The sequence below is a fragment of the Thunnus albacares genome, chromosome 14 (genome assembly GCF_914725855.1).
Source record: "Thunnus albacares chromosome 14, fThuAlb1.1, whole genome shotgun sequence".
NCBI classification, from domain to species: Eukaryota; Metazoa; Chordata; class Actinopteri; order Scombriformes; family Scombridae; genus Thunnus; species Thunnus albacares.
In genome coordinates, this window is record NC_058119.1 from 23,900,061 (window position 1) to 23,914,968 (window position 14,908).

The 14,908-nt window shown below is 38.9% G+C and overlaps 1 protein-coding gene across 2 annotated transcripts; it reads right to left on the reverse strand.

Moving 5' to 3' along the window:
• Positions 1–1,302: 1,302 nt before the first annotated feature.
• aftphb (aftiphilin b) lies at positions 1,303–13,178 on the reverse strand. Of its 2 annotated transcripts, XM_044373433.1 has the most exons (10): positions 13,073–13,178; positions 8,482–10,001; positions 8,190–8,359; positions 7,854–7,980; positions 7,442–7,498; positions 7,016–7,138; positions 6,791–6,851; positions 2,445–2,528; positions 2,173–2,296; positions 1,303–2,020 (listed from the first exon to the last, which is right to left on the reverse strand). In XM_044373433.1, exons 2-10 carry the CDS (start codon positions 9,964–9,966, stop codon positions 1,897–1,899), a joined length of 2,355 nt encoding a protein of 784 aa, XP_044229368.1. In that variant the 5' UTR covers positions 9,967–10,001; positions 13,073–13,178; the 3' UTR covers positions 1,303–1,896. The 2 variants fall into 2 exon arrangements, with proteins under 2 accessions (XP_044229368.1, XP_044229369.1); XM_044373434.1 differs by lacking the exon at positions 1,303–2,020 and having other exon boundaries at positions 2,186–2,296; positions 2,398–2,528.
• Positions 13,179–14,908: the final 1,730 nt, after the last annotated feature.

The window sequence follows — 14,908 nt, forward strand, 5'->3', positions numbered from 1 at the left end:
GCCGCTCAGATGACAGCCACTCCCTTCAACATGCCTGTTCAGCTTCCAGCTCCTCGCAGCAAATGTATTGACTGATAGTATTGCTATAAACAAAATTATTTAAGATTCTAGTCGCTCTGTGCATGAAGAGTAATTACTATTACACATGCAACATTACAAAAAGGAGTTAACAGTTTTTCAAGTCTGTCTTAAAAGGTACCCAAATGAGCATCGAAATAGGTTTTTCCTGCTGTAATTACAAATTACAAAAAAAATCACAATTATAAAATCCACACTTCCCCTTCTGTGCAAAAAATATTTAAAAATGTATCTGAAGCTAATACGAAGCTACAGCTGTCCAATTTAGTCAAATCAAGTAGATATCTTTTAACAGTTGCAGACTTTTTAGTGCCAAAGTCCCTCTTTTTGTAGCTATACTTCCACCGCAGCTCAACAGGGAAACACTGTGGAAACATTGAGGGAATTTTATGCTAAAAAAATGTAAATGTGGCAGATATCCACTTGATATGACTAACTCAGACTGGTGAAGCCTCATAAAAGCTTCAGATAGACTTTTAAATACATTGTTGCACAAAATGATTGTGAGGACACATTGTGGATTTTGTCCCACGTCATTTACATTGAAAGCGCACTTGAAGGGGTCAGTATGAACAGGAGGAATGATTACAGCGAGGAAAACCTTTTTCAGTGTTCATATTGACACCTGACTGTTGTTTTAAGACAGATTTGAAAAATTGTGAACCTGTCCTTTAAAGCCTCTCATCTGACTGGAAATGTGAGATTGTTTGAAGAAATATACTGAAGGAAAACGACTAAAGCAATCAGCCATTAATATGAATGTTTTAGTTGGACAACAAAACTCCTCAATAGTCTTATTATATTCAGACATATTTCCAATCTTTCTAAACTTCAGGGAGAGTAGAGTCTTGATCTTCAGAGCATGTAATAACTGCTGGACAAATCTGAAAAATTACTGAGCAATTAATGGACAAATAAAGCCTATTATGACAAAAAATTAATTATCTACAGCATAATTGGGAAAGTGTTACAGAGATAATCATACAAAGCATTTCTGTCAATTTTAATGAAGAGATCGGTCAGTCTAGAAAAAAGATTTGTCATATTAAACATAGTTACCACATTCTCATTGCAAAAAAAGTAAATGTACGTGGGGCTGAAATCAAATTACAACTAGAATTAAATAGCAAATAACAAAATAACAACTATAACAAAAACAAAAAAACATTTTCAAATTTCCATAATAAGAAAAAAGTCATATTTCATATTTCATGCATCTTCATAAAAGCCACTTTATTCAGGCCATATCAAGAAGGTACATTCTTTCCGTCTCCCATATTATTGAAGTATATGATAACATTTGCCTACAATGATATTAATATTCAAACAAAGATGGCATGTTTTACAATATAAACAAATAAATACATAAATAATCAAACATTACTTCAGTTTGTGAGCTTGCAGTAATAGTCTCTGGAGTGAATAAAAGTATGTGTGTGTGTGTGTGTGTGTGTGTGTGTGTGTGTGTGTGTGTGTGTGTGTGTGTGTATGGGTCAGTTTAAATAAACCACAACACTCGACTTCAAGGAGAGTAATACCCTGTAAGCGAGGATGCATGCTAAAGTCCTGCCTCTCTGCAGTTTTCAGATTATTGTGTTAAAATTAGTATATGAGCTGTTGTATGTGAGAATACTCTCCCACTTTACTGACAAAAGGCTTATTGTCAGGCTACAGACAGAGAACAGCCAGCAGGTGGAGTATTTTGACCGAAGGGGGAAGATCAATTCAGTATTACTCACAATGCCTCTTGTATCTGTATAAACCTGTGGAGTATCTGAATCATGTGTTAGCTGCAATAAGCGATAAAGTTGGTTAACTTCATTCTTTGGGTACAAGGATGCTCGGGAACATGAGGACCTTGGCCTGCATGAAAGACAGGTTAGGCAGTCCAGAGATCAGCCTGACAGCCTCTGCACTCAGCTCTTCATCCTGCTGAGGTTTCCTGATAAAGAACACACACACACACACACACACACATACACAAAGAGTACAAATTAAGATAGCAATGCAAGACAAGAAGATGTTTAATTATCAATACAGTAAGAGAAACTTGTGTATGATTTTTTTTATTTTTTATGTGCATGATAATGAGACCTGACTGAAGTGCTGGTCTTCTCTGCAGTGGACAACAGGCGATTTAAAGTGTCCTCTAGGCAGCTGCTGTTACCGCTGGTTTCCAGTTTGCTGATGGTCAACTCATACAGCTCACGGTCAACTCCTTTACATGCGAGTGTGTACAACAAGCACACGTGTGGACAAACATTAACATTTAGCAACAGTACACTGAGGTGCTTAATATTGCTCTAGTAGTAGTGTCACCATTGTGCAGGAGTGGCTGCTACATTTCTGCAGTGTCACATGCTGACCTGGAGGAGGAGTGTCGCTTCGGCTGCTGCTGGATCTGCTCTCCTCCTCGGGACCAAAATAATCCAAATTGAGAGCACAGCAGCCTGTGCTTGCAAGGGGAAGACACTGGGTGAGGAGGGATGGGGGGTTGTGGGGCTCTATTTATCATTCATAAAATGAGAACGAGCATCTACATGTGATTGATGTTTGATTCTTTTACTGAGACAGAGGGAAGGCCGAGAGAGAACAACTATAAAAGCTCAAACCAATGCAAAACTGTTGTTGTTCAACATATTTTTATATTCAAATTCAGAGGAGGCTCCTTAACTGAAATATCTAAGCCAACACCCAGCATGAGGTCACTAAAACAATATCCACATGGTAATAACATCATTAATGTGAAAGGTGGTTTCACTATGTTGCTGTTTGTTTTTCTTTCCTGTTATTTCTTGTAATAATGAAACTCTTGCTAAACATTGAAGGAAATCTTGAGCAAATGCAAACAGAGCGTGACTTCCACCTTGATTACGTGCCAATACAGAAAGATTAGACACTCTTAAAGAGTAATTTAACACCAGACTGAAAAGCAGGGTTTCACTGCCCTCTCTGGATGAAAATGTGTTTCACCTCTGACCACAACCAGCATCACACTTGTGGTTTTGCTTCCCAACCCAACCAGCACAGTGTTGATTTGTGCCCGTGCTGTTTCAGTTTCAACACACACAAAAAACACATCACTTATGCCAACCCAAACTGACTGCTCTGTGCGGCAAGTAAACAAAAAACGACATGTACCAAAAGCATTGTAAATAATCCAGACTAATAGACATATATTTCACATTACTTGCAGTGGCTGAATCCAAGTAGAAAAGCGTCTCTGTTGACACTTAAAGGTTATGAAAAGATGAAAATATGAAGTTCAAGTTTACTACAGCATCTCTACCATCTGCTGCTGTTAGATTATCATCTGATAGATAGAGATTTAGTTGTCATACCAACAGCCTCATATGCCGGCTGCACTCCACTTAACCGGGTTTCCCTGCTCTTCCTGCCACGTGACAGGTGGCATGCCGGCATGACCAATCAGAGCGTAGCACCTGTAATAACACCTCGTAGTGATGTCATGGTGTACTGACACACCCTGGAGGACACTATTACATCACTACCAGGGGAGAAGCTATACCAGGTGGTCAGCAAAATAAGTTTTTCCATGACTGTTAAGTTGCACTTTACGCTGAGTTTTGTTGTTGTTTAAGTAAATTTAAAATTTCTCAGATCAAAACAGAAGAATTGAAGAAAACTGAAACCTTCTAATATTATTTGTAGAGATGTTTGAGGCTATTGCTTGACACTTTTAATTACGTTAGTAGTTATCTGTCATAACAAATGTTTGCAAGATGCAAGTTAGACTATGTTGAAAATACCACCAGTTTTAAATGGTGGGACTTAAAAGTGTCAAGGAAATCTAAAACAGTTTTTGTCCTCTGTCTTGGGGGGGAACACAAACAACTGACAACAAGCTGTGTAGTTGTTTGAGTACTCAACAACTGAACTAAGCGTTCAACCACAAAGAAAAGTGACACAGCTTCAAACAAGGGAGAAAAGCTGAAAGAAGAGAAGCAAAAACAAGCCGAAAGGATCAACTGATTTATTTCAGTATTTACAAGGATTTCCCACAAGTCCTTATTGCAGTGCATTCAATTTGAATTTGAGCAGCAAATCTGAGGAAATTAAAACGTAGATTTTGTCAACAAATGGTAGGTCCAAAGAGAATTTCACCATTTGAAAAAACAAAAAAAAAACCCAAAACAAAACACTAAATAAGTCCTTTTTATAAAACAGTTGCTGGCATAAAGGCACAACTCATTAAGAAATACTGTAGTTGCAGTTACAGAAATGTTGTAGAAACACTTTCAATTCAATGAATGAAATACTGAAAAGGTGGATTTCAGGTATCAATTATTTTTTTTCCAAATTGAAGTGCTTTGGAATCAAACAGTCGTCTATCCTACTCAGCATGCTCATACAGTATACAGTGTATGCATCAGTGCACAGGAAGCAAACAAAGAAAAACAAGAGAGCAGCATAGAGTTTAGACAGTCATCACCACTGCAGCCTTCCTTCTGTTGCATTATTCAGCTTTTAATTATGAAATCCTGCCTAAGATACAGTGTTTCTTTCAATTATAACAATAATCACAACATAAATCAAAAGCCCAAAGACAGACTTCATATAACTAACCGTATGAAAAATTAAATAATATAAACAGACTACAAACAAATGTTTAAAAATATATGAAGTGCATATTCTTGTTGAACTACCCTTTCATTTAAACCCAGTGAAAAATAAAGTATGTTTTAACCTTTTTGCTGCATTCAGCATCACCTACAGAGAATACGCTGCCCTCTGCTGTGCATACTTTATTATTACAACACTGTCCTGTTACTTGATGCAATTTAATCACATTTGTCTTGCTTGGGTTGTAAATGTGGTGTCAAAAGTGTCACACATGGAAACAGAACAGGTAAAAAGGTTTTCTTAACCCAGGAGAGTTTCTCTATACCTGTGGACCCAACTCAGGTACGTGTCTTCCAGAAAATTACTGGTGAAGTTAATGAAACAGGTTAATCAGCTGCTCAGCGCCATTAAATGACGAACAATATGTCAGCTCGCATGCTGCGAACCAGAGCTAACATTCAAACATGTCAGCATGTTGCATGGAACAGTTCTTATAGCCTGTAGAAATAAGTTACTTTTACCAATCTGGTCGTTTGTTTTTTTAATTCGTCGTTTATCTTCATTAGCAACTTGTTATGCTATAAACTAATTCTATATTAACAGTACTGTTGAGTTAGCCATTACATGCAGCAGTTATAAATGGATTGTGCTGCAAAGTTTGTTGTCTATTATTGTCCTGAGATGCAAACAGAGATTATGGCTGATTTCATAGAGCAATTAGCCAATTAATTAAGATTTCACTTTTTTTTTTTTAAAACTAGCAGTATGTTACCTGCTAGTTAACTGCACATAGTCAGAAGGACACCAACAACATGCTGCGTTGTCTCCTTTACTCTTTTGTAATTTAGTTTTTTGGAGATTACATTAGATCTAGTTGAGCTTTTTGACAATCCTTGAGCCTTATTACCATCATTTCCATATATTCAATTAATTTACCAAAGAACATGCTTCATATAATTTTGTGTTTAATTGTAATTATATCTTTTTTTAATTAAAGTTTTAGGATAAATTAGAAACAAAGACTACACCAACATGACTGTACTACAACTAAGAAAATTAATAAAAATTTCCTGAGCAAAGAAAGACACTTATTACCTGTATTGTTTCTTTTTAAAAATTCTTTTTTTGATATCTCTTTACCAAATGTGTCTGACATAACTGAGGGCACCATGAAACCCTTTACAACCAAACACGAACAAATAAATAGTTTCCATGAAAAAGTAAAGACTAGTGTTAAATGTAAGAAATATAAAGCCAATAATTGGTTGGTACTGTCCATTCTGCAGGACAAATCTAAATATGTAATATGATCATGAACTGGACGGTACATTAAATAAAAATGGGGAATTTGATAAACACGTCCATTAAATTAACATGGCACATATAATGACCATGCTCCATGAGCTGACTGATGTCTGGTGAGGAAAACATGTTCAGCATTTAATGCTTTGCAACTGTGACATTAATTTAGCAATGCCCTCAATTCTTTTGTGTTGTAGTCAAAAATAACTTCAGAATAGTAGCAAAAGTAGCTCAAAGTGACATATATAATAGTTTTCAGTAGCTTTCACCTGTATCAGGTGTTACTTATAGGACTTATGTTTCCTGATCGCAACTGGGACTGATAAATACTGAGATAAATTCTGATTGTAAAAGAAAAAAGCAGGTAGAGATGAGGCACTGGAGTAGTGACAGAGGGAGAAAAGGGAAGCCAGTACAGTGTTTCCCCTTTACTTGTTTTGTTGTTTGTTCTTGCACATCTAAATTTTGGTTCCAGTTTTGGGTCTGTTGGTTGTAATATTATTTCAATTTTTCTTGTTTCTTGCTGAACACTGGGTCTAACTTTGTTATTGATGAGACAAAATTCCTTTCAATCACAATGTCTTGCTTTCACATCCTCTGTAGCAGTGTTATTCACTTTGTTGTGGTGACCCACTACTGAGTGAGTGGAGGGGAAACACAGCGTAAATTAAAAGAAGCGGAACATGCCCTGGAGGAAGAGGAGTCCAGAGGAGCCCAGAGTAAACTCTCAAAAGTTCTGGCTTATTAGAAGAAGCCACAAATGGGATGGCTGGTACTGTAGTCTACTTCCGACCCCAGAAGTGAGGGGCTCGGCGAGGGGACGTACCGTCCTGAGAGCTGCTAAGGCCACGGCGGCTCCAGTCCAGCTGCCTGGAAGGGAGCGCCTCCTGCAGAGACGAGTAAACAAGAATTTTAGACACATGGCTGCCAATAGCAGAGCAAGTTTAATGGTGTGATCAGTAAAATATAATCCTTCAGTAGCTGCAGGAAACTACGACCAAGGTTGGCACTTGGTGGAGATTCCCACATAGTTCCTCTCAGTTTCAAATACCTGCATTGATTCTGTTGAGGGGTCCGGTTTGTCCGGTGGCCCTGGAGGTGCTTGTGCTGTGACCACTGTGTGTCTTGGAGAACAGACAGCTGGCACAGAGTCTTTGGTGGGCTCTAGCATTCCCTGATGAATGATAAAAGGATGTGGATGGGAAATAAAAAAGCAAGCTATTGAATATATCAACTGTTAGAGCAGTGGAGACACTTAATATAGATTCTGGACAGAGCAACAGTGCAAATATAAAAGTGACAAAACCCAGTATCTTTTTACAGTATTGAAACTTTCATGACTTGTGCTGTATTCACACCATTAATACATTTCGTCTTCTATGACACACCACTCACACTACTCAACTTACAACAGTTACAATGCTTCTTCACACTAAAAACAGAATTATTTAGGTCACATTTCCCACAGTTGACTCACCAGGCTGGATGCAAAAGCAGGCACAGCCACTGGCTGCTTCTTCATGCCAATGAACACCTTTCAGAGAGCAAAGACATCAAATAAAAACCTTAAAAGGTCTTAAAATAAAACTGACCTTACATTTTCTGCATTTGCAGTGTAGTAGGGCTCAAAGTGTAAAACCTGGCTGCTCCAGCAGTATAATGAGCTCAATGTTACAAACAACCAACAGAGTGTGACAGCTTGGATTTTGTATTTTACTTCAGTATATACTGCAGATCAATTGCATTGATCTGTCCTCAGACTCACTATGGGTGACAGTCCTTTTAGGCTTAATATAGTATTTTTCAACTTGTTTACTCAATTACTAGCGCAGATCTTGTTTGGATCAGTGCTCAACTGTTACTGGCTGTTACTATTTTGCAAAACTCACAACGTTCCTTGTGTCCACACCAAGGCACCTGAGCAGAGTCCTGTTAGTATGGGAGCCACCCCACTGAAACTTGAGGCCAATCGCACTATGGACATCCTGGTAAGGCCACCGCAAACCCAGCTGAGCCCTGGGCAATGGTAAGAAAATTGAAAATCAGCATTATTGTGTATTCAGACAGTATTAATATCTATGCTAGTTTAGAGACTGTAAATCTGAATATCTGTGATGGCACCATTTTTACTCTAATGCATTATTTTAAGAGGAACCTGTGACAGACTGTTAACATATCTGCCACTATCACCACCATCCTAACATAATTCAGAGGGTTATCCTCACCACTGAGCTCTGGGACACGGCTCTGGTATCTTCTCTCCATCACTCTCAGGGAGATGTGGTTGAAGCAAAGCCCCGAGGCTGGACACCTCCTCCTCACCCTCCACAGCTGGGACCACAACCTCTGGGAAACTGGCCTGGAGGAGCTGCTGGACACGACAGGACAGTGAAGCCTAGACAGGAAAAAATAGAAAAAGGGTTTATTTTAATGGCTGTGAAGCATTATTAATGATATTAATATCATTAACAGCAACACCAACAAATCCAAACATTTTTTCAGTGAAGCCTCTCCCACCTGACAGCTCTTCCTCTTGAAACCCTCGTCTTGTCCCATCCTGTCCTGCTCCTCAGTGTCCTCGTCCGTCTGCAGGCTGCTGACTTGTTCTCTAAACTGTGTCCACGTTTTCCCGTCCTCCTGAGCCTTCTGCTCCTTGAACTCCGCCCATGACCCATCTCCATCCTCCTGTGTGGGTGCCGAGCAGAAATCTGCAAAGCTGTCACTCGGCGGGAGGCTCCCTAGACTCAGCACCCCTGCATCGACTGTTTGGGCATGATCACTATCACTTTGATGCTCGAAACTGCCGTCTTTGAAGTCTGCAAATTCACCGTCTGTATACGTTGCACGTGACTGGTTGGAGGTAGCAGAAGTTTCCTGAGTCGCAGATTGGTCGCAGTAATGAAAACCCTTCTCTGCTTCTGACTGTGACGGTCTGAGATTGACAAAAGAGTGAGAATGCCTGTAGTCTCCCAGTTCTTCTTCTTCGACATCAGTCTGGTCCCAGTCAGTCTGATCCTCCGGTGAAGCAAGAGATGAAACATTTGGCTCCAAGTCCTCAGAAGGACACTCAAATGAAACATCATCACAGAAGGATCCCAGGTCCTCTGCAGCAGACTCATACTCACTGACTGTTTGGGGGACAGTAGAAACACTGTTCTCTCGATCTTCTCCGTCTTCCTCTGACTCTCTATAATCCTGCAACTCTGAAGTTAACTGATGCCTCCTTTCCCTCTGGCTGTCTGCTGTCTTGCCTAGCTCCTCATCCCCAGAACGAGATGGATAATCAAAAGCTGTTGCAGCTTCCTGAGACTGACAGTGGTCCTGAGATGATTGCACGAGGGCTGCATCTCTTTTCTCACAGTGCTTGACCTTAGTGCAGCCATTTTCTCTAGCCTTATATGCACAATGAGATCTGGGCTCAGAGTCCATGATAATCCCTTGTCCTGGATCACAGGGTTTTTCACCCAAACTGTTCGTCCCTCCCACTCCGCCACCCCACTGCTCTGTGCTGCCTATAGGAGAGAAGCCACAGCACCAAGGGTGTGCTGCCTGCTCTGTAAACACAGTGAAATCAGCAAACCCTGTTTCCTCCTTCGGAGAGCAAGCACCTGATATGGAAGCAGCGTGGGTCCCAGAGTTGTGGTTTCTTTCTGTGTAACCGTTTGTGAGATGAAAAGATGATTCAGTGTTATTATGCAGCCCTTCCGCTTCTACCTGGCCCCTGCTGGACCCTGAGTTACCAGTGGATGTGGGCTGGGATTGTTCGGCTGGGTGGTTAAAGCTGCAGTTGGGTTGACGGGTGGCTGCTTTTATGGTTGGTGAAGGCTGTCTGAGGCGGGACGGTGGCTCAGTAGAATCAGCGAAGCCAGGAGGGGAGCAGGACACCCCATCAGAGAATCCACCAAACTCCCCAAACTCGTCTTCCTCTGATCCCACCTCCCCATCATCATCATCCAGAGGAGGAGGGGATGACGAGTGCAAGGGCATGATGTCTGACTCCATGGGTTCTCCTGGCAGGACTTGAAGGCTTCATGCACCTGGAAGAGGAAAGTGAACAGAACAAAGTTAATGAGAAGTGGGAGACGAATATTTTGAAAGTGTTTTAGTGGTCTGATGATGGCACAACGGCATTGATCTTTTCTAAAACACCACAACAAGACTGCAAGAATGAATTTTGCTTTTGTCTTAAGTGTTAGAAGAACTAGTCTGGAAAAAAATGCCAACAGTGAAAACTGGAGCAGTGAAATGACACAGCATATCAGACATTGAGAACACCAAAGTGATTGTTTGTAATATTACTCCACATTTAACAACCTTTCTTTGGCTGCCTATTTGTTTTAGGTTTGGTCTTCAGATTTTATTCATTACCTTTAAGGCACTAAATATACTGGCACTAAATCACATTCCAGAGTTATTCTCCCCCCTACCAACGTGAATGCAGCCTGAGGTCTTTGGACATGAACCATCTGTCTGTTATCTGTGTAACTAGGTTAAAGGATGTTCTTAATAGTAGACAGAAGAGCATGAAAATGAAAACAAAAACTTCCCATAGTTCACCTCAGCTCTGAAATGGCTTGCTTGATTTCAGGCTTACCAAATCACTCTTTTGTAAAATTCTTTTTGTTTTACATACTCTGCATCTTAGATTTGATAGTAATATGTAGGAGTATTAGTTAATATGACATGTTTTACTGATGTTCTGTTTTGCTGTTTTCCCTTTTTTACGTGAAGCACTTTGTAATGTTGATTTTGATTAGAGCAGCAACGATTAGTCAATAGACAGAAAAATAATTTCCAGCTATTTTGATAATCGATTAATCATTTTGAGTCATTTTTTTAACAAAAAAACTAAAACTCTCTGGTTCCTGTTTCTTAAATGTGAATATTTTCTGGTTTCTTTAGTCTTCTGTGACAGTGAACTGAATATCTTCAGGTTTCGGACTGTTGGTCGGTACAAAACATGACATTTGAGGTTGTATCTTGGGCTTTGGGAAACAGTGATTAACATTTTTCACCATTTTCTGACATTTTACAGACCAAACAACTAATCGATTAATTGAGAAAATAATCAACAGATTATTCAACAATGAAAATAATCATTGGTTACAGCCCTACTTTTGGTGAGTGCTATACAAATAAACTAAAGTATCATGATTATTATACAGTATAATGGATATACTGCAGCAAACAAAAAGTGACGATTCTTGAAAAAGCAAGACTGGTAAGATTTGCAGGTTAGAAATTTTGAAATATACAGTGTGGTCCAAAAGTCTGGGACCACATTGAAAATCTCTAATATTTTCACACAAATCTGGAAATAATTAGAAATTTTGAGTATTCAGAAACATTCAAAAACAGAAGAAGTTATGACATGTAAAGTGAGGAAGAAATATTTAAGATTCTTCAACTATTTCTAAGTCAGCAATCAAATTTAAGCAAACTTTTGGTATTAACCAACTTAACTCCTTTGTACAAAAGGTCAGATTTCCTTTAGTTGTATCCCTTCCATTGAATCATTTAGATGACACTCAGGTGGATTTGATCTACTTAAATATGGCTGTGCGTCAAGTTTCCAACAGATCATTGCTCACTAAGTAGCATTGTGATAGTTGGAAACACGGCATCAGAACTAATGTGAAAGTGTCAGAAGTCAAATTGTTTTTCTAAGCAAAGAGGGGCTTTCTCAGCATCAAATCATGGCTTGAATCCACATCATCAGAAGATCAATAAATCAAACTTACTTCTCTGAGAAATAGAAAAGCAACTTCATTACAGATGCAGAATTTTCTATATAAAGAAAGCAAGACTTCAATCAGCAAAAGTCAAAAGAAGGCTGTCTTGTAACGGTCTCAGAGGACGAGTAGCAGTCTCTAAACCACTTCTAAGAAATACCAGCATTTCACAGTGAATATTTACTGATGAATCCAAGTTTGAGATTTATGGCAGCAACAGAAGGGTTTATGTAGGTGGAGTCCATGCCAGCTCGAATGCATGCTGTCATTAAAGCAACAGGGGGACATACCAAGGATATTCTGAAATTCATGTACATTTTTTAAAGATTCAACTTTTCACTCAAACTGTTAAGCTGATATTATCATTTGTAATGAAAAAAATAGTATTACATTTGAAACAAATGCAAAATAGAGTATCTTGACTAGCAGTCTCAGACTTTTAGACCCAACTGTATAGCAAACTTTGTTAAAAAATAAATAGAGGAACCAACACAGATGATTGTTCCTCAAAGTAGAGTATAAAAAAATCTGAACTTCATGAATCTATTGCACAAGCTCAACCTTTTACATATCCTCTTTTGTGTCTCTTAAAACTAATCTGTCAAATGTTAACATCTAATTGAGATTTTATCAACTCTATGACTCCCCTTCTGGCGCTGTTGTGAACCTGGAGTGGAAAGAAAAAGTGTCCAGTATTGGCCCCAGTCAGGAAACCGATACAGGAAACACTATCCGCAGCTTTGTGCTACTTAGGATGAACAGTTCAAACCAAATCCTGAACATGAAGAAGAAGCCAGGATCATGGATTAGTGTCTGCATTAAAACCTTCAACACAAACACACAACATCTACTCCCTTGTGTGAAAAAAAATACAAGAAATAAATATGACAATTCTTCAGTTATTTTTAAGGCGACATATTATCAATATTCTTTGGTTTTGTGAATGGTCAGTAAAGCAAACACAACAACTGACGTCCTGCCATTTTCTCCTGTTTCTGTATCTTTAGACAGACAGGTGTCATATAGAAATACCAGGACATGAACAGCTGAATGTGAAGCCATGTAAACATGAACTGTAAACTCACTCTGACGAGGTGACAGTTAACATGAAGCTACATATTTAGGGGGAAACCAATTTAACTTTTAAGGTAAATAAGAGATGCAAAACCGATGTCCCTAATTCCGCTATCCTGTTACAACCACGGATGTATGAAGAGATCGGTTACAACACAGCAACTGATTAGCTGACATCACCGCCGTTAGCTAGCCTAGTGTCTAACGCCAAGCTAACCGTCAATATCGTTGACACCCTATTTTAATGAGGCTAACAGCTCGCTAGAAATACTAATTACCCGTTGTTGTTGTTTTAAATTTACCTGCAATCATTCACTTCACCTTCCCGTCACTTCTCGTGTATCAGTGGTGCAGTCTTGCTCCCCTGCATCTTTCAACATCATTCATGGTAAGCACTGAGATATGTAAAATATTGAGAGCTCTCACTATGTGTCGTTTCAAGGTACCGTAATTACTAGTCGCGAAGAGCAGTTGGATTTACGCCCAGAGGTCCACTTTGCAGGTCGGAGAGTGGCTCCTCTTTATAATAGACGATCTTCAATGTAATATGAAACAACCGCATTGAAAATGGTTCAAAATGGCGACATCTGCTGGGCGACTATAGGTATTACCATTTATAATCTGAGTCTGATTACCTGCTGTCATTATGGTTATTTTGTTCAATACTGTCTATATTATTAAAACGGATCACTTTTAAATAGTCTACAGCTCTGTTTTTGGATATCGTGGCAGATTGAGAAGCACAGACTGTATCGTTTTTATTTAATCTCTTTATTTATAGAAACCATTACTTACATGTGTGACATTTAGACAATAACAGAAGACACTTAAGCATCATAATGAAATAAAGATAACAGCACAACTTCATTTATAATTTGTTGATACATTCAACATGGTAACAGGACATGGGGTAAATTCAATCATGAAAAGTTCAAACACTAGACCAGGCCTCAAGAAGTTGGATTTATGGATGTCAAATTTCCCCTCGTAAAATTAATAAATTGACAGTCCGTTGAACTTTCTGGGTTTTTTGCATAGTATATTATTACATCCTTGGCTTCCAGCTTAATTAAATGCTTGCTTTGAGTGTCAAAATACTCTTCATTTTTTCCCCCAGAATCCTGATGTACACTTAAATGGAAAAAAACAGATGTTTTCTTCTTAATTTTTACAAAATTCACATTTATTATTGATATCCACAGATGAAGTAGCCAATCAGTGGCCCTGCTGTTGGTGGGATCATTTCTCCCAGAGTGCTGTGCAGAGGGAGCCAATATTTACCTCCAATTTATTCCACACAAATAAATTAAGTCAGTCAATAAACCATCCAAGGATGAATATGACTCTCTATCCTAAATTATGAATGAGAGCTCATTAATTTTCCTGTGTGTGTGTGTGTGTGTGTGTGTGTATGTGGGTTTGTATGCTTGTAGCTTGTATAACTCGTAGCTACAGAAGTTTGTTTACTTTGTCTCCATTCAGTAAGGTGTAACACTAGTAGCCTGCATGCTAATGTCACTCCGTTTGTCGTATTTATAATCACTTCCTGTTCACATTCTTTGAAGTCTCCAACTTGACCACGCCCATTTGCGCCGGGAAAATTTTTTCCGCCGTTTTGGATTTTCTGATAAACACGTTTTCTTCTGGCATATCATATTCAATCTAATCTTCATCAAACTTGGCATATATCATAATTAGATGATCCTGAACAAAATTTATGAGTTCGTTTCTGGGTATCACTTACCGTTGGTCTGTAACTGGTTACCAAACTTTTGAAGACGTGATGCACCTAACAGGCCATAACTCTTCAATGCTATATTTGATCGCAACCAAATCTAGGAATGTTGTACATTCAGCCACATTACACAAGTGTATAACATTTCATACAATTATACCCACAGGAGGCACTACTGTAACCTTATAACAATATTTGTACAATTCTGTTGTCTTTAATAAAATTAAACTTGGTACAGAAGTTCTTCATGAGAATGTGCACGACATATTGAAGGCACCGATAACCCCATTGCCATATCTCTTAAGTGTAATATTCCATGGCAACCAAATTCAGCAGAGTATTAGAGATGGAGATGCTGAACAAGTCTGTAGCGTTGGACATAATTTCACCTGTAGGTGGCGCT